Source organism: Rattus norvegicus, chromosome 15 (genome assembly GCF_036323735.1).
Source record: "Rattus norvegicus strain BN/NHsdMcwi chromosome 15, GRCr8, whole genome shotgun sequence".
Taxonomy (NCBI): Eukaryota; Metazoa; Chordata; class Mammalia; order Rodentia; family Muridae; genus Rattus; species Rattus norvegicus.
This window is the reverse complement of record NC_086033.1, coordinates 23,913,780-23,936,687: the sequence shown is the minus strand read 5'-3', so window position 1 is coordinate 23,936,687 and position 22,908 is coordinate 23,913,780. Positions and strand designations below refer to the sequence as shown.

General features: G+C 47.1%; 1 protein-coding gene across 2 annotated transcripts in view; it reads right to left on the bottom strand.

The window, feature by feature from the left end:
- Peli2 (pellino E3 ubiquitin protein ligase family member 2) overlaps positions 1-22,908 on the bottom strand; it is a 144,465-nt gene that overhangs the window by 80,761 nt on the left and 40,796 nt on the right. For both annotated transcript variants that reach the window (NM_001107259.1, XM_017599664.3), the window contains 1 exon segment: positions 14,334-14,463. In NM_001107259.1, coding sequence (NP_001100729.1) covers positions 14,334-14,463 — 130 coding nt within the window.

The window sequence follows — 22,908 nt, the reverse complement described above, 5'->3', positions numbered from 1 at the left end:
GACACACCTACTCCAACAAGGCCACACCTTCTAATAGTGCCACTCCCTGGGCCAAGCGTATTCAAACCACCACAATTACCTTTAGAATTTCATACCAGCCTCATGGATATTTCTAAGCTGAAAATGCTATTTCTTTAACAAACGTATATTCTGAATGTCAGAAGGTTAATAAGATTTTTAAAGAACACCTCTCACTAACTAATTTCAGATGAATTCCTTAAAAAAAATCAACCTACAAATGTGAGTCCATTGGGAGTGTCATCAGATGGGGTTGTGCTGTGTCATGCTGACTGAGGATGGTGGTGTGGTGTGTTACAGTGACTGAGGATGGTGCTGTGTTATGTTACATGGTAGTGTGTTACAGTGACTGAGGATGGTGCTGTGTTATGTTACATGATGGTGTGTTACAGTGACTGAGGATGGTGGTGTGGTGTGGTGTGTCTATCACACTGAAGATGGTGTGGTGTGTTACACTGACTGACTGAGATCCCCTTTGTTGAGCAGGACTGGTATTGACTTGTAGCTCCTTTTCCAGAATCCTACTTTAAGGAAACACATTCCCTAACATAACTTCTGCTGCTCCTTCTGTCCCTCCTTCATCCAGCCCTGCCTTTTCATTCTATAGAATTAGCAACCACTGCCACAACCAAGGCGTGGGCAACATGAATCCATCCTTGTCAAACCAGGCTGAATCCAGGGAGGAGGGAGCATCCACTAACTTAGGCACCAGAAAAAAAAAATCAGTATTAGTTTCAGCCTATTCTCCCCTACACAGGCTTCTGAATCCCTCATCCTGGAGATGCTGGTTCTCAGGGTGCTGGCAAGTCTGGGAAGACAGAGGCTAAGAGAAGAGACCAGTTCTTCTTAATCAAAACCAAAGTCAGATTAAACCCCGTATCAAAGGTCAATTTAGAAAGTACATCCATTTCCATAAAGCCCAATGTAAGGTGACGGCTTCTGCCCACCTCCTGTGCTGTGTGTCTGAAGGAGAGGGATTTGGAACCGCCTCCTGATTCTTCTGCTTCCCTCGTCCCACATCAGAGCCATGTCAAGGCAGCTTCTGAACGTGGACTTCCTTGGCTAAGAAGTATGATCCACTCTGTTTGTATTTTGTGATAAACAGAATGGCAACAACCAGAAGACGTAAAAGGGCACCCCATGTTAGAAGCAGCAGTTAACAGTAGTTAGTATAGAATTATACAGATAATAATTACTAGTGGTCAATGGGCATTTACTGTGTATAGAGGTTATTCTTTAAGAACTTTACATGTACGTGGTTTACAGGAGTCCAACTTGAGAGCTAGATAAGTATTTATTCTCTCATTGAGAACTGAGTGTTCGAGGGCTGCAGTGGTTCTCACTCAGCCAAAGGGGGGCTGGGGGTTCAACCTGGGGAGTTTAATTCTAGATTCCACACCAACAAAAGATTAACAGTCTAAATCAATGTTCCTTAACTGGCATCTAGGACTCCCAAGATGAGGAATGTCTGAGGACCTCCTTGGCAGTCATGACTGAGGACGGACGCCCTGGCAGAGGAGCCAACCAGTCTAAGCTGTCAACAGTGCTGAGGCTGGGACACTCCCTGTCCTTAACTTTAGAGTAACCTTCTCTCCCGTCACAGGTGGGAATACAGAGCGGAGGGCAAGCACGAGAAACTTAGCACAAGGAGAGATGAATCGCGAGTTTGGCAAGTTGACTGGAGTGCTCACTCACCTGTTCAAAAACCATCAAGAGCAACAGTAAATTAAAAAAAAAATATTAACACTAAAATCAGAAAGGGAAGTGTTAACCAGCATCAAAATTTTAAAGCTGTCTTTGTATTATAATTCAAGCAGGGACGTTCTGAGGCCCTTGTGTAGCCACTAAAAAGAACAGTTACTGGTCCCCTAGAGCCTACCTAGCAGGCAGGGGATGTGTATATGGTCCATCCTGCCTGGTCCTCACCAGCAACCCTGCAAAGATACGCTTAGAGAGCATGCCCTGGGCCTCACAGCCAGCAAGGAGAAGCGCCACGAATCTGGTCAGGATCACCCACACTGGTCCACACCATCTCTGACTCCTACGTCAAGCGACCTCCGGACCTCACAAAAATTTGGAGACTAAGGGAAACATGGTCATCGGTGAGCATTAAAAATGTTTTTCAGAGGAAGACAGCAACGTACCACAGTAGTAAAAGAGTAATATAGAATTAGAGTTTTCCCTGGAATATTCAGCTCTATAAAATTATTGTTGTTCTAGCAAATCTACCAATTTTCCAAATGAAAGTAGGTTTTTTTTCTTTTCACTTGCGGCAAAAGCTAGATTTCTAAATTGTTGCAGGCTTAAACATAAACACCGGTAGCTATGATTAACTTGCATTTACCTCGACTTTACATCCTAAGGTGAAATAGCTTTTAAAAAACCAAATATCAGAAACCCCCCCCCCCAAAAAAAATCTAACTGGGATTTCGGTGCTATCAAAACTTTCAGGCATCTTAGTTATTAGAATAGTATCCACACAAAACATTAAATAACACTAAACAAACTCCTGCATCCAACATATGAGTATTTCATTTACAAGGAGTCAGACACAGAGACGCTCACACGGTGGGAGCAGAAGCCACCTGTAGCTTCCGGGTCGGGTGGTGGGCACCTGCTTAGCTCGGACAGCAGCCAGGAGGGGGCTACCGGATCTCTAGAGCTCAGGCAGGGTACTGCTTCTTGACCTGGGTGCTGTGTAAACAGGTGTTTGCTTCGTGGAAAGCCATCAAATTCCACATGGAAGATGTGTGCATGCTAAGGAAAAGTCGAAATAAATGAAAGATACCAGACCTGGGGGTGTACGGAGGTAGGATGTGCACCTATAACGTATGAGACTCTGGGCTAACGACACTCACCGTCACATGCTAAGCAGAAAGTAGGAAGAAATTAAAAATACTAGGTAAGATCTGCTTGCCAAAAGTCCATTCACCTCACCGAAGACAGGCAGATTCACATCAGTTCTACTCTGCTTGTAAGACTTAAATATCAATGCCGTTCGGATGACCCAGCAAGGCACGCCAGGGCAAGCGAGTAGTCTCTGCATGTGAGGACGCTTGCCGCCAAGCTCACGCCAGATTCAATCCACGGGACCCTCGTGGTAAAAGGACAGAGCTGGTTCCCACGAGCTGCCTTATGACCTCCACACATACACCAGGACATGTCTGCCCAAACACACCCAGAACACGTTATGTTTTTAGATGTAGTCACATTCTTCTATTTATGCGACTAGGCTGCAAAGGAACGTAACGGCGATGGTTAATGTCGGTTGTCTGCTACAGAATTCAACTCAACTCCTGTGAGGGTTTCCTCGGTCAGATTAGTTCAAAGAGGAAAGACCCACCTTGATGTAAGTGGGTACCTCCCCTCAAGCCCAGAGAAGGGGAAAGGAACTGTGTTGTTTGCCTGGCTGCTTTCACTCTTGCTGGCAAGTTCACCTATCCTGTCGCCAACACCACTGCATTCCTTTCCAGGTTTTCCTTGTAGACTGAAGACCAGAAGCTCCCTGAGTATCTTCCATGCCCTCATCTCCAAACGGGGATGCTGAGACATGCTGCCACATGGTCTGAGCAACTGCCATACTCTGCTTACCTGCTGTGTGTCAGCCATTGTTAGACCACTCAGGAAACCCCCCATCCCTTTAATACACGTGCATTCTGTGGGTCCTATCGCTTTAAGATTCCTGACTATTATAGCAGTAAAAATTAACAATTTCAACCAGACATTATTATTATGACCGACTTAGAGAAATCTTTTTTTTAAAAAAAAACATCTAATCTGTTCGTGTTTAACAAGGGCGCAGCTCTACATGGAAAAACACGCAGAACAACTCTTATGTTCTAGACTCAAGGCTTGTGGAACTCGGCTGGCGGGTGAAGAATGCCAGAGCAATGGGCTGTGCTGGGCCAGAAGCACCTTCCCTTGAAAGGGCTGTGTCACGGAACTCTCTGCGCTGACCACACTCTCCAGTGAGGGTGTCCACTGACCTCCAACGTTAGTGCGCTCAATGATTCAGAAACTTCTTCGCAATAATGCTTCACTGCTGGGAGCTAAGAAAACGATAAACTTAAATCATCAAGTTCACACAGGAAGCCTACAACCAAATTCAGTTTCAGTTTTAACCCAACTTTAGCTAAGTTTCTTCTAACACCTCAACGGCCGGTACAAAAGTGTAGGGGCCAGGCTTCAGAAACCAGAGCCCACCTCACCAACATCAGTGTACATTAGCCAATTGCTACCACTACCATATAGCACTTGATGCCTTCCAAGTTAGCCACTAGACAGCAAACCTACAGGGTAACCTGCTGTCCCAGGAAGGCCCAAAGCAGGTAAGAGCGTCTGTGTAAGAGCTGAGCATGTCGGGCTAGGCAGCTGGACAGCGGAGACACACAGGTTCCTGCCTTTGAGGAAAGCCAGTCCACACCTCTGACGAAGCGTAGGTGCACAGCAAACATTCTGTGAGATCAGAAAGGACTTCTCTCTGAGGATGGGGAGGAGATTCCAGGGAGGTGACAGCACAGGTTAGTATATGAGACGGAAGCATGTGTTAACAAACGAGGGTGTTACCGACAGAAGCACAGAGCTGTGAGGGGAAAGGCTATCTGGCAAGCAGAGAGGAAGAGAACAGACCGTGTGAGGAGCTCAGAGGGCAGCGGAAAATGCAAAGAGAATACAGTCCAAGCAAGCAGGTCTGCCCGCTCCACAAGACAAAACCAAAGGGCTCAGAGGCCAGGACTTCTTTACCTAGAACACAGATGCCATTGACCGAGCTCGAAGATGTAAGTGGTGCTGGACACAGTCACGTGGGGTTTCAAAGAGGCCAACATACTTTCTCGAGAACCATGTGCTCCGAAGCACATCTAAACCAACAGCAGTCATTCCCAGTCAGCCCATGATAGCGATTCCCTCTCCACTCCATCGCTGTTTTCAGCTGCACTGGACTCATTTCCCTGCACCTGTACAGCATGCTATCAAAACCACCCCTGCAGACACACTCGCTATTACTGAAGTCAAGCCTCCATCACTGATCCTTCTGTAGAATGGCTCTCTGCAGAACACCTGATCTCACTAACCACCGGTGCTGCCAATTCAACAAGGCAGCTTCCAATTCCAACTGTGTGTGTGTGCATATGTGTGTGTGCAGGTGTGTGTGTGTGTGTGTGTGCATGCAGGTATGTGTGTGTGCATGTGTGTGTGTGCAAGTGTGTGTGTATGTGTGCAGGTGTGTGTGTGTGCACAGGTGTGTGTGTGCAGGTGTGTGTGTGTGCAGGTGTGTGTGTAGGTGTGTGTGTGCAGATGTGTGTGTGTGCAGATGTGTATTCGTGTGTTCAGGTGTGTGTGTATGTGCATGCAGGTGTATGTGTGTGTGTACAGGTGTGTGTGCAGCTGTATGTATGTGCATGCAGGTGTATGTGTGTGTGTACAGGTGTGTGTGTAGGTGTGTGTGTGTGCAGATGTGTATGTGTGTGTGCAGGTGTGTGTGTGTGTGCATGCAGGTATGTGTGTGTGCATGTGTGTGTATGTGTGCAGGTGTGTGTGTGTGCACAGGTGTGTGTGTGCAGCTGTGTTGTATGTGTTTGTGTGTGTGTGCAGGTGTGTGTGTAGGTGTGTGTGTGTGCAGATGTGTATTTGTGTGTTCAGGTGTGTGTGTATGTGCATGTAGGTGTATGTGTGTGTGTACAGGTGTGTGTGCAGGTGTGTGTATGTGCATGCAGGTGTATGTGTGTGTGTACAGGTGTGTGTGTAGGTGTGTGTGTGTGCAGATGTGTATGTGTGTGTGCAGGTGTGTTGTGTGTGTTTATGTGTGTGTGCAGGTGTGTGTGAGTGTGCATGTGTGTGTGTTTGTGTGAAGGTCAATATGCGTGTGCCTCTGTGTGTGCATGTGTGTTTTGTACACAAGTTGAAAATGTGCATGTGGCAGCTGGACATCGGGTGTCTTCCGTTTTACTTTTAGAAACAGGTCTCTCACTAAACTCAGAGCTCCCCAGACTGCATGGCCAGCACATTCTGGGGATTTGCCTTTCTCTGCAGCCCAGTGCCAGCCAGGGTTACAGATGTGCTGACACGCTGTTGCACTGGGCTCTTAGGTAGGCACTGGATCTAAACCCCGTCTTTGTTCGTGTGCAGCTTTTCCCATTGAGCAGTCTCATCAGCCTGGCAGCTCGTACTCTTGTGAGCGAGAATTCACTAATTCACTTTGTTGTCACGGCAGCCCCTGTCTGGCAATGAATGGGTTTTCTGAGCCACATTTCCAGCAGGCTCAGAAAGACAGTCAGAAGCAAGCCTCTCTCAGTGCGGTCCCCTGTTCTCAAGGGAATTTACTCCGTGCTTCCGGCACCAACAATTGGCCAGTCCTCCAGGGCCCTGGGCAGCACCCACTCCTTAGAGAAGTGAGTCAACTTGCCAGGGTCGTTTTTTGTCAGTTGGTTTGGTTGGTTTGGCTTTTTGACACTTTAAAAATGCAATCTAAATAAAAGTTCTCTGAATTTTTATTGGTCACTGTTTTCAAAGGGAAAGTTATAAGAAAAGACCCCCTTCCTCAACAAAAAGAGGGTTCCAAGTGACTAACGGGGTCATAATTCAACTGAGTTAGACTAAAAGCATAATTAAAGATAACATTCTCTAAGACTAATATGTTAAAAACAAGTCAATGGAATTTTGCTTTAAGGACACAAATTATTTTTCCAACTAATGCATGCATTGAGTCAAAATTATAATTATTGTGTAAATGTAATATACATAATTGCAGTGTTAATTAAAGATGCCAAGCGCTAGAATCAACATTTCCTGTTTTAATTCTCTACTTCCAAAATTGTTCCTTGTCCCTCAGTTGTCGTTTTTTTTTCCCCCTCATTATCTTTGCTTCCTCTAACACAAGACTAAGAACCAATCACAGATATAGGTGTTTTGTACTTAATCTACCATAAAACAGTAGGTGTAAGTTTTCTCTTGCTGCTGTAACAAACCATCAAAGACCTCTGCTGCAAAAAGCACAATAAATTTTCTTGCACACTTGTTTGCCAGTATTCAGCAGGCACCCTGGATTCCCTGCCAGAATCACACCAGGAGGACAGCAAGGAGTGAGTGAGTTCTGGGGGAGACTGTTTCTAAGACCCTTGGGTGGACTGCAGACCCTATGGTGGGAAGAGTGAAGTTCTGGTTTCCTTACTGGCTGACAGGTTTGTCCCCAGCTTCAAGAGGAAGCAGGCACTCTGATTTATGGTCCTCTTCCTCTACCTCAAAGCCCCCTTTGCCCTTTGCCCTCATCTCTCTCTAAACTATGCATCAAAAACCCTTCCCTTCCATTGTTAAGGGCCCTTGCGATTACACTGGGCCCTTGATAATCCATGATAATCCCTCTTAAAAAGTCCCTGCCTTCGGTCCCCAGCTCCGAAAAAAAGAACCAAAAAAAAAAAAAAAAAAAAAAAAAAAAAAAAAAAAAGTCCCTGCCTTACTACATGCAGGTTTCCTTTTGCCATGAAGGCAAAACCAGAAATTAAGGCAAAGGCCCCCTGCACCCAAATGGGCTAACTACCTACAGAGTGCATACGAGAGACTCTTTTATTTGAAAGCGTGACTGTTATTCACGCTACACAGCAAATCAGAGTCACACACACACACACACACACACACACACACACACAAACAAACGACTTTTAAATTGCGGAAACTAGGAAAATCCCAATATCGCGAATCAATACGTCGCTCTTTTGGAAGTACTCAATGTTGGAATCTCGAATCAGACTTCTAACTTCAGGTTAAAATGTATTATACAACATACTGAAACCTACTTGAAAGGCTCACAAAAGGCTACAGAAGAGAACTGATAAGGAATTATGTTGTTTCAGGTCGTAAAACTGCAAGTGACGCTGGTTTTAAATACTTAAAAGCACCCCATACATTTCCTGGTATTCATACTATGAAACCACACGCAAATGTGGCGGGCAATGGCATCAATCACTCACAGAGTCACCCCACTAATTTCCAAGTCCCCTGTTAGTCATTAGAAGCTGTTAACACGATCCTTTCTTTGACTTAGTTGCACACGTGGCTCGATGTCTGAGCTAGGGTTTGACTGAAGAACCCAGGTTCTCCTACTGCTCCAGATAGTTGAAGGGAGCAAAGAGTCTGCACACACGAGGACCCTGCCTGTGCTGGAGGGGCAGCTCTCGCCCTTTGCTCACTGATCCACGTTCAAAGCACCTGCTCTCGTATAGTCACTGTTTCTGCCATCACCTAAGCCGTGGAAATTACTTATTAGGTGTGATTTTTTTGCTCTACAGAATTCCAAAAATCATAGGAATCATAGGTCAGATCATAGGAATCAATGAATTTTAAAGATAATGTTGGGGTTTTTTTTTTTTTTTTGGTTCTTTTTTTTCGGAGCTGGGGACCGAACCCAGGGCCTTGCGCTTCCTAGGTAAGCGCTCTACCACTGAGCTAAATCCCCAGCCCTAAAGATAATGTTAAAAGTAAATAATGCATTACTCATATCTGTAGTCTGTATAAGGTCCATGCTCGGGTAAGCTGTCAGATACTTTATTTTTTCTCCTGGAATTCTTACTTGCATTTCTTTTCAGATTTGGTTCTAATATATTCTGACTCACCACCACACTTGCCTCTATTTGCTTTTTATGGGTTTTATCATCAATTACCTGTCAACTAACTCTGGCCATGTTGGCATTACAATTTCTTATTCTTAATATAAAGAAACGCTTCACATAACATCAGTTACACTACCAAGGCCAAACCCTTAAAAACGCTACCCAGCCAACTGCTACCTCAGTTTCTGTATAGGCGAATGCCTTTCTGAGACATCAGAGCTAAGAGGATACCATCAAGGCTCTGTTACCTCAACATTGTAACTCCGGGTTCTTCGGAATGCTATCTAACTCTGGTGTGTTTTTGATGTTACCTCAACATTGTAACAACTCCTGGCTCTTCAGAATGCTATTTAACTCTAGTATAACTCTGATGTGAAGTAACCAATTCTTTCAACATAAAATGTTACAAGGTTTCCTTAGTTTATCTTTCAAATCATCCACCGAAGGAACACCAGGGAGAGCATCCACTGACAGACCCTTCTCCCCAGCTCCTCACCTGCATCATCTGTGCAAAATCTGTGAGGTTTTCCTGTAAGTACGGCTCCTGGAAACCATTTTTATTGAATCCATGAGAGCCAGAATAAAGCTTAATGTTTTTCAGATGTCACTCCTTCCGGTTCCATGAAATCAACGAAAGCCATCATGCCATCTCCACAGTCTTCGCATTGCACTTTAAGTAAATCACTGGACTTCTACATGAAATGGTTGGCGCTTCGCCCTTGATGACTCGGATTTTACTGCTTTGCTTTTCTAAATTTTCCAAAGGGTGATTTTTCCCCCATCTCAGTGGATGTTGTGTAATGATCGGAACCATAAATTTAAACTGACACGATCATTTCCTACAAGAACTGTACTGGAAGGCAGGATACTCTGTCAGGAAATCAGGTGAACTGTATGGCATGCTCTCAGACACACCGTCTTTGCTTTATCCACACTCAGTGACGACAAGTTGCTACTTTAACCATGTAGAAGCTGACCCGTGCCTGCAGTTTTACTGAAATAAGTGGGTTCTCATTCTAGAAATGACAGTTTGTTTTATGTTTGTATCCAGTAGAGAATCAAGATACATTCAGCTCTGCAGTTTATTACTCATTCTTTTCTTTTCTTTATAGGTTCAGAATATTCATACTTACAGTGCACCTAAATGGAAAAGCCCAAACTATAACATACCTTACTGAATTAATTAAATTATTTACAATAATCTCACTAACTAATTCTTGAACTTCAAATTGTCAGAGAGTAGAGTGTGGTGATTCATACACGTAGTCAGGAGGCTGAAGCAGGGGGACAGTGAGTTTAGGGCTAACCTAAACTACATATTACACCCTGTCTTACCAAGCAAAACAAACAGGTTCTCTCATTATACGGACTGAAGATTTATAACAAAGTGACTATAAAGGAAACCAAAATCAAGACTGCAAAGCCAAACTACATAAAAGCAGCACCAGTGAACAATCTGGGGACACTGAGAAGCTGGTGCTTCTCCTCAAGCAGTCAGCTATGCTTTCCAGGGCCACCAAGACACACTTCAAAAGTGGACTCGATGAATCCTGTTAGCTGCTGAGCTAACACTAAAGATGACGTCAGCTCTCCCACTTCCCACAATCACTGTGACGCTCACAGTGCTCCATCCACTACCCACTCAAACATACCGCTGCGGTATTGTTGGTCCCCAAGGCTTACGTGTCCACAGCTTGGTTCCTGGGGTAGCCATGCTGAATAGAGGTGCATCTGTAAGAGGAGGCCGTACGGGCGCCACCATCAGACTGGATGAGTACTGATCTTAGAGTAGGTGAGGTGTGAGGACACCGGATAAGCTCCTATAAGAACCAGCGCTGGGAACAAAAGCTCCAGGATATCCGCTCCATTTCCCGGCTAGTGCAAACCCCAATGCTTCCCTTTCAGAGAAACTCAAATCCTCCAGCTAGGCCTGATCTCTCTGCATCCCTGGCTGGCTCTACCCCAACATTTCCCAGTCTGCGGAGGATTATTCGCCCTCACACAGAGACTCTTCCCTGCCGACCTAGTCCACATTTGTGCCTTTTCCCTCCCAGCGCTTCTCACAGTGCACAGTTGCATATGTACTCAAACAACACTCCACTGTTTGCCCACACTGGCCGATTAGCTCCATGCTGATGCGTCTGCCCGAGGCAGTCTACCCAGTACCTGGCATAATGCCTGGGCGTGGAAGGTACTGGATAAATATTTGTTGAATAGATGAATGGGTGAATAAAATATGAGGCTTTATGCCTATGTAACAGATCTGCCAGGAGTAAAACAGGACTTCTGATACTTCTAACCACATTATACAGTCGGAGAGTACCTGTATTCTTCCCACAAGTAAAGATTATACAAGCCGAGATTATACAACAATAGCATGGGCTTGCCATCAGAATCTGCCTGGCTTTAATGCTGGCATTCATGGGCGACTAAGAGGGCCCATCTCCCGCTGACTTTACCACTGGCCAAGAGACATCATTGCTCTGCCCTCAAACAGAGAGACCGAGGGAAGACACAAGGACAAAGGTGTCAGGAGAGAGGTCGGGCCAGACACCAGGTCACTGATGTGCATGAAGGAATAAACTGTAGGCCAGCATGGGGAGCAGGGAGAGGTAAGTCAGGAACATCAACTCAGAGGAGACAGGAACGGCAGCGGGATGTAGTCATGTCTAATGCCATGGCCGGAAAAACAAAACATGGGAAGGGTAATAAATGTGTTTAGGAGCTGGGAGTTCATCTCCTCAATCCTGCCTGTCCACCAGACTACTGGCTTATAGATTCAGTCAAATATGTGAGCACAAAGAAACTGTTCGTGCCTGGATGGAACCCAGAAGCAGCAAGCAAGGCTCATAGAGCAAATGTAGCAGGCCTAGCACGTCGCACAGACAATGGTGTGCATCTGAGAGGCCCAGGAGGGCACAGCCTGTGACTGAGGTCCGGGTCCCTGAATGGGAGAAACAGATTCAACCCCTATTCACGCTACAGACGATATTCCGTGTTTCCTAGGTACAAAGCCCTGGAGGCAGTCGTACAAGGACAAGTAAGGCTGAGGTAGGCCAGTGGTTACCACCCCGCACCCCCACCACACACACCACGGCCCTGGTCTGTCTCCCTTGGCTGTGGTGAGGCCAAGCTGAGCCTACCAGATTCTCTCCTAAAAATGCAAACCTTGAGTAGCCTTCCGAGGCTCCGAGAAAATATTTTCTTTTCCAGATTACAAAGAGGGTCAAGGCCTGATGTGCCCAATTCTTAGTATTGTGGATAACGTGTTTAGGTACAGAGACTGGCACGACTACTAAGAGGTGAATGGTTTAAAAATCTTGAGGCAAAAATCTAAGCATGTAGGAAAAATAACGAAAGCTAAAAGGGGGCAGCAAGAGGTGGGGAGAGAAGAAGGCAGAGCCACTGAGTCCAAATTCCCCAGAGCTAGCGACAAGTTTGTTGCATTTCATCACAGCATGAGCTTGGAGAGCCAAAGCGAAATCTAACCTCTACAATGTGTGTGTGTGTGTGTGTGTGTGTGTGTGTGTGTGTGTGTGTGTGTGTGTGTGTGTCTGTCTGTCTGTCTGTCTGTCTGTCTGTCTGTCTGTCTGTCTGTCTGTCATGGGGGTGGGAATGAACCAAACTCAGGACCCTGTATACACTCTAAGCCAAGTCCTCTATCACCATGCCCCAGCCCCAGCTTTCTGTTTGTCAGCCATTCTATTAACATAAAACTCCCGACTTTAAAAGGAAATCACGGGTGTATGGTGGGAGATTCCCATAGAGTGAAGAGAAATGTTACGTCCATATTTACACTCCAAGAATGTTTTGGGCACTCATCGTGTGCTCTCAAACATCTGTCTTGCTTTCCTTCTTCACATACCACACGGTGTGGCCTGCGCAGGTCCTGGGTTCCATCCCCAGCACGCGGTGCTGTTTAGGGAGCTTGCAGATCCTTGGACACGAGGCGTGGCTGGTTGGGAGTCAATCAGAGGCAGTCCTATGTACTCTGTTCCCAGGACCATCTCTGCCTCCTGATCCACCATGAAGTCAAAGGCTTGTGCTACAAGATCCAGCCACCAGGGACTGAGCCCCTTGGCCACCATGCCTTCACTGTTGCCGTAACTGGCATCTCCTGAAACGCAGCCGGAGTAAACCAACCTCTCAGGGATTTTGTCAGGGGTGGCTGGGGGAAGTAACTACTACAGACTGTAAGACCTTTCTCGTGTCCTTCACCACCCAAGAGCTTGCTTCTACTCCATTCCTTCCGATCCTTCAGGTCCTGGTGAAGCCAGGTCACGTCATCTCCCAGCCTTCACAGTAGCCAACCTTGTCCACTCTACACTACTCTTTCTTTTTGGCTCAGTTATCACTATCAGCAGACCCTCTCCAAGGCCGCGTCACGGATCCTTAAACAGCCAACTGTTCGCAGGCTGATCACTGTTTATGCCGTGCATGAACACGATGAACACTACACTCGATTCCAAGGAAGCGTCGTGTCCTCTGAAGGCTGGTGTTCAGTAAAAACAGAACCGGTGCTTGACTTTGCCCAGGTTGTTCAAAGTCATAATCACAGACACATCCAGTAACCCGGTAAGAAACATTGCACATTAATATGTTATTTAAAAGGCAGGTATTATATAGCAAATTGTTTTATTGAGAGAAAACTTGCCGTAAGTGTAGTATGTAAAACTGATCATAGTATAATATCAGTGTAACAACTTGCCAGTCAGACTGGAAACTCAAGATACTTATCTCTTGATTATGTATCAGAGGACACACATGATTTAATCCTTTAAAAAAATTAACATTTCATTTACTTCCAACTTGGTCTTGGTTACCGTTTTATTGCTGTGAAGAGATACTATGACCAAGGCAACTCATAGAAATTTACTTGGTGGTCTGCTTTCAGTTTTAGAGGGTTAGTCTGGGATCATCATGGCGGGAAGCAGTCAGGCACTACACGGGAGCAGTAGCTGAGACGTTTACATCCTGATCCACAGGCAGCAACCACAAAGAGAAGACAGGCCTGGAGTGGGCTTTCGAAACCTCAAAGCCAACCCTCAATGACACGCCTCCTCCAATAAGGCCACACCTCCTAATCCTTCCCAAGCAGTTCCACAAATGGGGACCAAGTTCAAATATATGAACGTAAGGGTGTTATTCTTCTTCAAACTACCACCAATTTACTGGGAAGGAATAAGCACGGTGAACCTACTGTACCACTTAGGCCTGTCTACTTCACACTGTATTAATCATGCAAATTCAACCCCAAGTCATGGGTGGACAATGCTACAACACGTTATAGCAATGGACAGAGGAAAATAGCAATCTTTGGGAAGTTTAGCCCCAGATCTAATGCAAAAATCCTTTAAGATAAAAAGCATCACACAGCTCCCAAACACAACTGTAACCGGATGAACGCCAGCTGCCTTCTGCCCTAAAACAGTGTACGAACTTCCAACGTCCCCTGCCTACCCCTCCCCATCAGCCATCGTGCAATGCTTCCAAATGTTTGAGCATCGGGGAATGGGAAGAGGGATGCTGTGGGCACCTATTGAGTCAGGGTCAAGCTGCTACACACCTCACCGTGCACAGCACAGCTCTTCAAAGACATTCCCCAGCCTCATGTAGCTGAGTAACTAACTCTGTACTACGTGAAAAACAAGGTCCAGAGGAAAGAGCAGCTGACGAGAAATATGAACATCACCATTTGCCTCAGCTACTTACCTTGGATGCCTGGGGTGTGGAGACCACGTGGATTGTGCTGGGTTTGACACCGTTGGCCTTGGTCCGCTTATACAGGGCAAATCTGCTTTTCCTCCTGCCCCTGTCACCATTAGGTAAAGCACCATTGTACCTGAAGTAGAGACAACAAAAGCGACGGTCAGTTGCTTGTAAGTTTGAAAAGTGTTAGGTGTGAGCACTAGTGCCAGAGGGCAGGAGTGGCCAGAGAGCTGCTCCCTGAGCCCTTACGGAAGGAGAGGGTTGCAAGCAGACTTCAAGCTGTAATAAAGCCCAAGTCACTTCCAGAGACTTCATTTAAAAGTGACGGACAAGTAATTACAGGTTTCCTATTCTATAGAGACAGACTCTTCAAATCTTCCTCAGAAGAGACAAGGGTTTACATAAGCAAATGCTCATTCTGCAGAGGCTGTACAAACACTGGTTGGAGTCGGCGAGATCCGCTCTAACAGACCTGGAAAAACACTTGAGAGGTAATTTAAATGAACTAGTTAGGGAGGAGTATGCTAATTAAGCCGCATCTCTTACTCTCAGATCATGTTAATGCTTTCTGTATGATCTTCATTCGCAAAAAAGTCTAAATTTAGTCACTTTCTGCAGAGTTCTGAATCCTGGGTGCATTCTCGCTAGTTTGAACCCTACACAGCTAGGTTAACAGGAAAAAAAAAAAAAACAAGTTATACAAATTGTACACGAGTTTTACCTCGCTCTAAAATACCTTGGAAAGTAAACAAGTCCTGAGGTAGGCTGCTCATATTTAGCTAATGCCAGAGTTTCAAGAAATTCAGGATTACAGCTGACAGTTTGGTTTCAACTGCGTGTGCTAACCACGGCTTAACTACTAATCTCTGAATGTTTTAACCAGCACCCCATGTGGCCACGCGGATTTGACTAAGACTCTTTTGGCACCATGGCAGAACTTCCTCCCAAGAGAAGATGCCAGTGAGAATCGTGTAAAATTTACCAGGATAAACACAGCTGCTCTAAGGCCCTCTGAGAACACCAAAGAGGAGGGCCACAGGTCTGGTCACCTGTGCCTACTCGGTCTTAGCCAGCAAACCCTGTCCAGAAGAGAAGTGTGGGGTGAGGCCCCTGGGAACTGAGCAGGTTGGAACAAAGGGGTCTGGGTGTATTTATAAGGGCTGAGTCAATGGCTCTACCAGACAGCGGTTTTACATTACAACGAAGTTATTTGTACTGTGCCTGACATCTGTTTCCATGCCCACCGCAGCAGAATGCCAGCTACCTAAGGATGTCTCCAGACTGAAGGAAAAAAAATTGTCAAGTTTTAGGAGTCTCTTTTTCCTCTGAAGCAGGATTTTTAAAAAATGTATATTTTGCCTAAGTCTGCCATCACTAGTATCAAGTACTCACGAGTAAACGATCTCTATAGACTTACTTGAATATATTCTGACACCACTTAACTCGCGATCAGCTATATATGTATACACACACACACACACACACACACACACACACACACACACACACACACATTTATTAAAGGAAACATGTGAACCAATTAAAGCCAAGATAGTGACCAACTTGAAGAGGCGTTTTCACAAGTTCTGTCAAGGTTTCCTATGTCACACAGTTTCCTCGATCATACACTCCAGTCAGGGGAGCCAGGCCTGGGCAGTGTGCCACAGGCACTGTATAGCTCTCTGCTCAAAACTGCATTCCCTCCTCGAAAACCCGCCCCTCCCCTCACACTACCACTCCCTGTCTGCATAAGACGGGACATGCCAGCACCTTCCCCTGCTCCTCTCCAACTTATACCTGGTCCAACAACATCCTCATCCTAGGACACACAAAACTGGGAGAAGGGACAACTGACCGTTTTGGGTGGGTGGCCTGAGCCACATAAATAGAGCAGTGGGAATGTCATGTTCTGGCTGACGCAGAAAGCTAGGGGAAACCGTATCTGTAAGGGCTTTTATGGGCTCAGATGTCCTCTAAGCCTCATTCATGAGAGGCTGTTTCACAGCCTCAACGCTATGACCAGCACAAAGGGAAGGGGTCAGGAATGCCAGCACATGCAGAAATGACTTAATTTAAACTGCCTGCGTTCTTGCACAGATGCACAGATCCTGTAGGCTACACAAATGCAGCAGTGCATGTACACACTAATGTATCTACACAACGGCAAGTGCAAAGTCCTACTGGGAGCAAAACAGTGGCGGGAAAGCAATGGCAAAGATGAGTCCAGTTTCTCGTTTAGATTGAGCGCCTAAGCTGTACACCCAGTGTTTACCAGGGCCCTGCCTTCACGGGAGCCTTCTATCTGTAAGGATCTATTACAACGGTGTTAGAAACACACAGGACCAGGGGTGCTAGCGGCGCACAGAGCAGGGGAAGGCACTCTGGAGTTGTCGTGTATCCAGGCCAGAGGATAAGATGTGGAACACACACTAAGCAAGAAGACTCCGGGAGTCCCAAGTTCTAAGTTCCAGAAGCAAAAAGGCAGTGGGGAGGTGGGAAGGGCAGACAGGGTGAGGCTACAGGAGCAGGGTCCTGCAGGAGAAGGACCTGGCTTTCTTAGCCTAAGGAGAACAGGGAGTCTGGTAGGATTTGCTCAGTTAGTATGATAGGACCAAGGAAGTACTCAAGTAAGGTACACGATTCAGGATGAGCTCACATGGGCTATGCGAGTGACCGGTACAGAGCCTCATCACAGCCTGAGGGGGCAGGCGGTAGACAGATGCTGCGTCCCCAAAACAGATCCGAGCATACCCTGGAGTCTGTGGGTGAACCTTTCAGGAAAAGGCAAAAGTTGGTGGGACCTAACTCTAATGACAAGCATCTTTAAGAGCCGCTCTGAAACGGAGGAAGAGACCATGCAAAGATGGAGGGGAGCTAATTCTAAGGAATTCCTGAAGCCACCAAAAGCTGAAAGAAACAAGGAAGGCCCCGGAACCCTCAGAGGGCACAGGGCCCAGTCCACACCTTCATCTCAGTCAGCCGTGAGCCTTCTAGAACTGTGAAAATGTAACACCCATTGTTTTAAGCTACCCGTGGGCGCTCATCTGTTATATAAGCCCAGGAAATTCCGCAGGATGAATCAAAGTAGAATGGTGGGAATGAGCTAGGGCCTGATAAAGAGGTGGCATTAAAAAAGAGCTACTACACCCCAGGGATTCTAGTGCAGCATGGGACCCCAGGTCCACAAACATGTGACGCTCCACAGGTTGTACTTGTCTAGGAGGAAAATCCGAAACAAGTCAACAGTATGGACAGAGAAAGGAAAAATCAGAGAGGTTCTGGCCTGGCCAGGGTGAGGGCACTTCTAAAAGGAGTACTGGAATTACGAGTTATCCAGATACCAGGCAGAGGACAGCTGCCATGGCCCTGACAGATCCTCACATCACTCAAGGGCAGGGAAGGTTTTGCCTGGGGGACTCCCTTTGTAAACTTTGTAAGCCCTCAAGGCAGGAAACTACCCAGCCCCACTATTCCTCCACAACACACACACACACACACACACACACACACACACACACACACACACACACACACACACACCAGAAGCCCCAGCAGCAAGGCAGGAAACTACCCAGCCCCACTATTCCTCCACAACACACACACACACACACACACACACACACACACACACACACACACACACACACCAGAAGCCCCAGCAGCCAGGCCCCTAAGACCTCCCTAACTGTCCTAGCCTCGGTAGCTGTCACAAAGGTCATCTCCGGACCCCCAACAGGACCCTCCTCAGATTACATTAATTTTAGGTGAAAAGACTGAACAAAAGCCACCAATCCCTATGAATAGGGAGACCCACCAATCCCTGACCTTCCTACAGAAACCCATCAATTCCTGAGCTCCCGCAAGTTCAGGACTTGAAATTCTACCACCCTTGAAATCTCCATATTAGGAAGCCCCACAACGCCCAAGAACCCCTCTATAAACACCAAGCTTTGTCCAACTTCCTGCTGTGTTACTCCCTCCCAGGGGCATAGGTAGTCGCTCCTGAATTGTCCCCTCCACACCCGGACCCTCTAATAGATCTTTTATGAGATTTGCTGCCTGGTGTGACCCTCTCACCAGAAGAAGACAAGAAACAGTGAAGAGAAGAAACAGAGAGAAGGCTGAGGCTCCTGAGTTCCTCAGCTCAGCTGGGGATCCCCTCCCCGGGAGCTGCAAGGCCTCTGCTGAGGAGGCTTCCTCTGAGAGCTGCGTGGTTCCTGGGCTCCCTTGTCTCAGGATGCCCTTCCTTTGGAGCACCATCTCACCTCAGAGCTGTGTGGTCCCTGGGTTTCTGAGCCCCAGGATGCCTTCCCATCCGAGCAGAAAGGCCAACCATGTCGGCGGGCCTTTTCCGTGGGATGTTAGCTAAAGCAAGGAGGATGAACAAGAGCCCTGTTCAAGAAAAAGATGCGGAGAAGGGAAGCAAAGAAAGCTGAGGCGAGGTCACAGATGGAAACCACTACAGAAAACCGCCATTCTTAAGCATGGGCAGAGGGAACAAGCCCAGGACAAAGTTTCCTCACAAAGATAGAACAGAACTCCATGGGTAGCACCTCATCAGGTCAATGGGACATGTGAACCATAAGGAGCGATGGTGGTCTGGAATAGAACAGGTCATGGTGACCTCACCATCTTCACAAACTAAACAAAGCTAATACCTTCAACCCTACACCTCCCAGAGCCTCCACGGCGGCTCCACCCCCAGCAGCATTAGTCTAGGAAAGCACTGTGTGTCTGTCAGCCACACCAGCTTCCCAGACTCCTTCAGCCTATGGTCACCTGATTTTTGTCTCAAATGGAAATGTGCACTTGGTCACCCACCATGGATGCCCAACGCCCTTCCACCCTTTCCTCTTCAAGGTCTCGCCGAGGCTCTCCTCTCAAGACACATGTCTGGTGGGTTGAAGAGGGTCACAAATCCCTCATCACTGCTCCTCTGAAAAGTGGAGTCTAGCATCCTCTTCCCTAAATGTGGGCTGACCTTCATGGCTTATGACGTACTTGCCAACCAGACGCAGAAGGAGGTGAGAGTCAGGTGTGACACTCTGGTCTCTGTTGGGGACCCTGAGGACCTGGGCTGCCACGGGCAGCGTTAAGACGCTGTGCTTTAGAGTGGCTGGCGATGCTCTCACAGCGTTCACGCTGATGCCCAATCGTCTTCAGGTCCGGAACTACAAGTTTGTAACAACCAGCTCTCCCCTTACCCCTCCCTCCTGTCTGGTGCCATTTCCCCTAGAGAACTGTGACAGTGTTGGGGAAGTCGAGGTACCTGGCACGGTGCACCACAGACAAACAGTAGGCACTGAGAGTGTCTCTAGTGAAGCGCCCTTGCTTATGGTAGGCCTAGGCAGAAAGGCAAAATTCTGCTTGGAGAGGCAAAAAGGCACTGCTCCCAGAAGGAGGTCAGGATGCCCTCTGCCTGGCGAGCCTTTCACAGAGAATCTGTAGGAACAGAGAGAGCGCCCGGGTGCTGCTGACTCATCCTCTGTAGCTGCTGAATGGGGTGCTCTGGTCTGAGCCCACAAGGTGCCTTTGAAGCATACACATTAAAAAAGAAATCTGAGGATGTTTTTAAAAAATCCATTTACTTAGTAGATGAGCGATTAAAACCTCTGCAAAGAGGCAGAGCCAACAGCCTGCCTTTGTAGTAAACTCACATGGAATTTAAAAGATAATGAAAATCCTTCGGCGGGGGTGGGGTGGGGGTGTTAAAATCCCACCCAAGTGTTCAAGGGATTCCCTTGGTCTACAATATAGAGTTCATATACCAGTGTCCAGCAATATCATTTCTATTTTCTGCCAAGGAAGCTGAAATGGGGGCATGGCTCTTAGGCTAGTTACAAAGCTCAAAACGGGGAAAAGTCAAGAGCCTCAGCAGGTAAGAAAGGTCATGCAGAACCCAACGCCTCATCCAGTTCTGTCCGACTCCAAATCGTACGCTTTCCTGAACACAGAAATGACAAGGTGGCATCAAGGCATGTCCTGACACCCAACCGGTGACACTGTCTTAAAACAATACTTGCCACCTAAAGATTGACTTGTCGAGAAGAAGGAAAAAAGGACAGACAACGCTGAGAGACGTTGGTGGAGGAGCGCCCATCCCGGAGTCACTGCAGGGGCAATGAGCTCTCCCAGCAGCATCCCTGTGGAGTGAAAACTGTGGGCTCCCACAAGGGAGGCAACAACTGCAGGTACCAGGAACAGCCAGGGTTTTCGTTACAGACTGAAGGCTCTGGCTTCCATTCAGAGCATCACCTGTCACTTTCCCCAATAAATCACAAGCAGCTACTGTACCCCATGTGACCCAGCAGCAGGACACAGGCAAGGCAGTGGCTCCACCACTGACTCCCATGCAGAGTCCTGCTCTGACTGGAGGAAGATGCTTGTGAACCATGGCGGCCTGGCCCGCCAGCAGACGTTACAGTCTTGACCCCCTCACTATTTAACTTAGCACACTGACCTCTGCCCTAATGAGCTAGAATGCCGAGATGCACTATTTCTCTGTGCACAGCACCGCTGCACATTGCAGTCTTGTAAGTAGCAGGGTTGGGTTTTAGCCACAGCAGGGACGACGGCACCACCAGAACATCGGTTCCCTCTGAAGGTAACCTGCGGCTGCTCTGTGAACGTAGGTTCATTCGGGAAAGGTTCCCAGCTTTGCCATTAGAAGACCTTCAAGCATCAGTTTCTTGTCGGAATTGGTACCTGCTCCAAGGAGCCATTCGAAAAGATATTCAACTTAAGACACAGACACATGCATTTTCTTTTTCAAAAACACATCAGGTAAGATCACGGGGTATTGTCAGGCTAAAGGATGGGGTCAAAGGAGTCGAGACGCACAAAGAAACCTGAGTCTTGATAGATTTAGCCAGGTGGAGAAGGCTGTCCATGTAGCATCAAACCTATACTGGTAAATGCTAATGAGAGGAATTAAAATAGGAAAACTGAAAGGAAACAGAAGACTGTGCTTATGCCCGTTTTTCCATTTTACCTTTTAGTGCTGGGTGAGCCCGAGGCCACACAAATTATCTATCACTGAGACAGCCCCAGGCCCTCAATGCTGCTGCTGCCCTAGTGTCTTGGAGGCAAATATATTGGCACAACGACGCGTGCAGCTCCAGTCATGGGGTGATGAACGCCTTCCACAGCAGACCTGTGTGACAGACAGCACAGGACATCGGGCGGGTTTACTTTGCTCCTCCCATTTGGAAGGTGGTTACCTTCTAGGCAGTTCCTTCTCTTTGCCCATCCTCCCTACACATCTCCCTAGTGCTGTATGCAGAGGAAAGGCTCACCCAACAACCAGGACATCGGTGTGGGGACACTGACGGTAGTCTAAGGATCGTGATCCACCCACTGTGGCCCACCTCTTTCCTTAGCGATAACGGAGACTTTACCTATCATGACTGTATCCTCAGCTACAAATTGCCAATTTAATCAAAGAGCAGTTCTCAAAGGCTTCCACCGAGTATGGACACAGGAGCCATTCCATCCAGGTCTAACTCTGGCATCCTGTGAGTCCCATCTGAGAGGGAGAGTGGGTCGGGTCATGTCTGGTAATGCTACAGGTCACCTTGTGCTTATCGTCTAGTTCCAACTTCCTCATGATACAATATTTCCAAAGACCAAGCCTTACAAAGTGACACCCATCCCCAATATCAAGAACACAATCCTTGATTCACCTTCAGCTGACAGACACCTTCCCTTCCCAGGAGGCTATGGTGGTTTGAATATGCTTGGCCCAGAAAGGAGCACTATTAGGAGGTGTAGCCTTGTTGCAATGGTTGTATCACTGGGGTGTGGGCTTTAAGACCCTCTTCCTAGCTCCCTGGAAGCCAGTATTCTGCTAACAGCCTTCAGATGAAGAGGTAGAACTCTCAGCTCCTCCTGCACCATGCCTGCCTGGACACTGTCATGCTCCTCCCTTGATGATAACGGACTGAACCTCTGAACCTGTGAGCCAGCCCCAATTAAATGTTGTCCTTTATAAGAATTGCCTTGGTCATGGTGTCTGTTCACAGCAGTGAAACCCTAACTAAGACACAGGCAGATCCACAAGCTTGTCCGTCCTCGGTGTCAAAAAGCCTGGTGTGGCTAGGAGAAGCCTGGATCCTGGCCACCTACAATCTCCCATATGCCTCCACAAAGCCCCTATACTTCTTGAAAGGAGATTTCTACAGAGTGGATTCTGTCCAGTGTGCCTTGAGAGGTCTGGCTCCTGGCCTCGGCCTCATTAGCACCACACCTACGCTGATCCCCGGGCAAGCACTTCGCTCCCTCTGGCTTTCATTCAATTCTTATTGATCCTTGAAGGTCAAAGTTCCTCTAGTTCTTCCTGATACAGAAAATAAATACATTAATAAAATAAAGGGAGTCATGGTAAGGAAAACCTGGCTCACCTAAGACAGACACTCACAAAAAAGAATATTTATTATTCAATATTCGCCTTTGCCCTCTGAAGTTCTCATTTCTACCCATGCTTTCACACAACCACGCGGAGTACTTACCTGCTTTCACTGTGCTAAGGCCTGATTTTTAAGCGAACGTTTTTCAGGACAGCTGAAGAGGGTAGACAAAG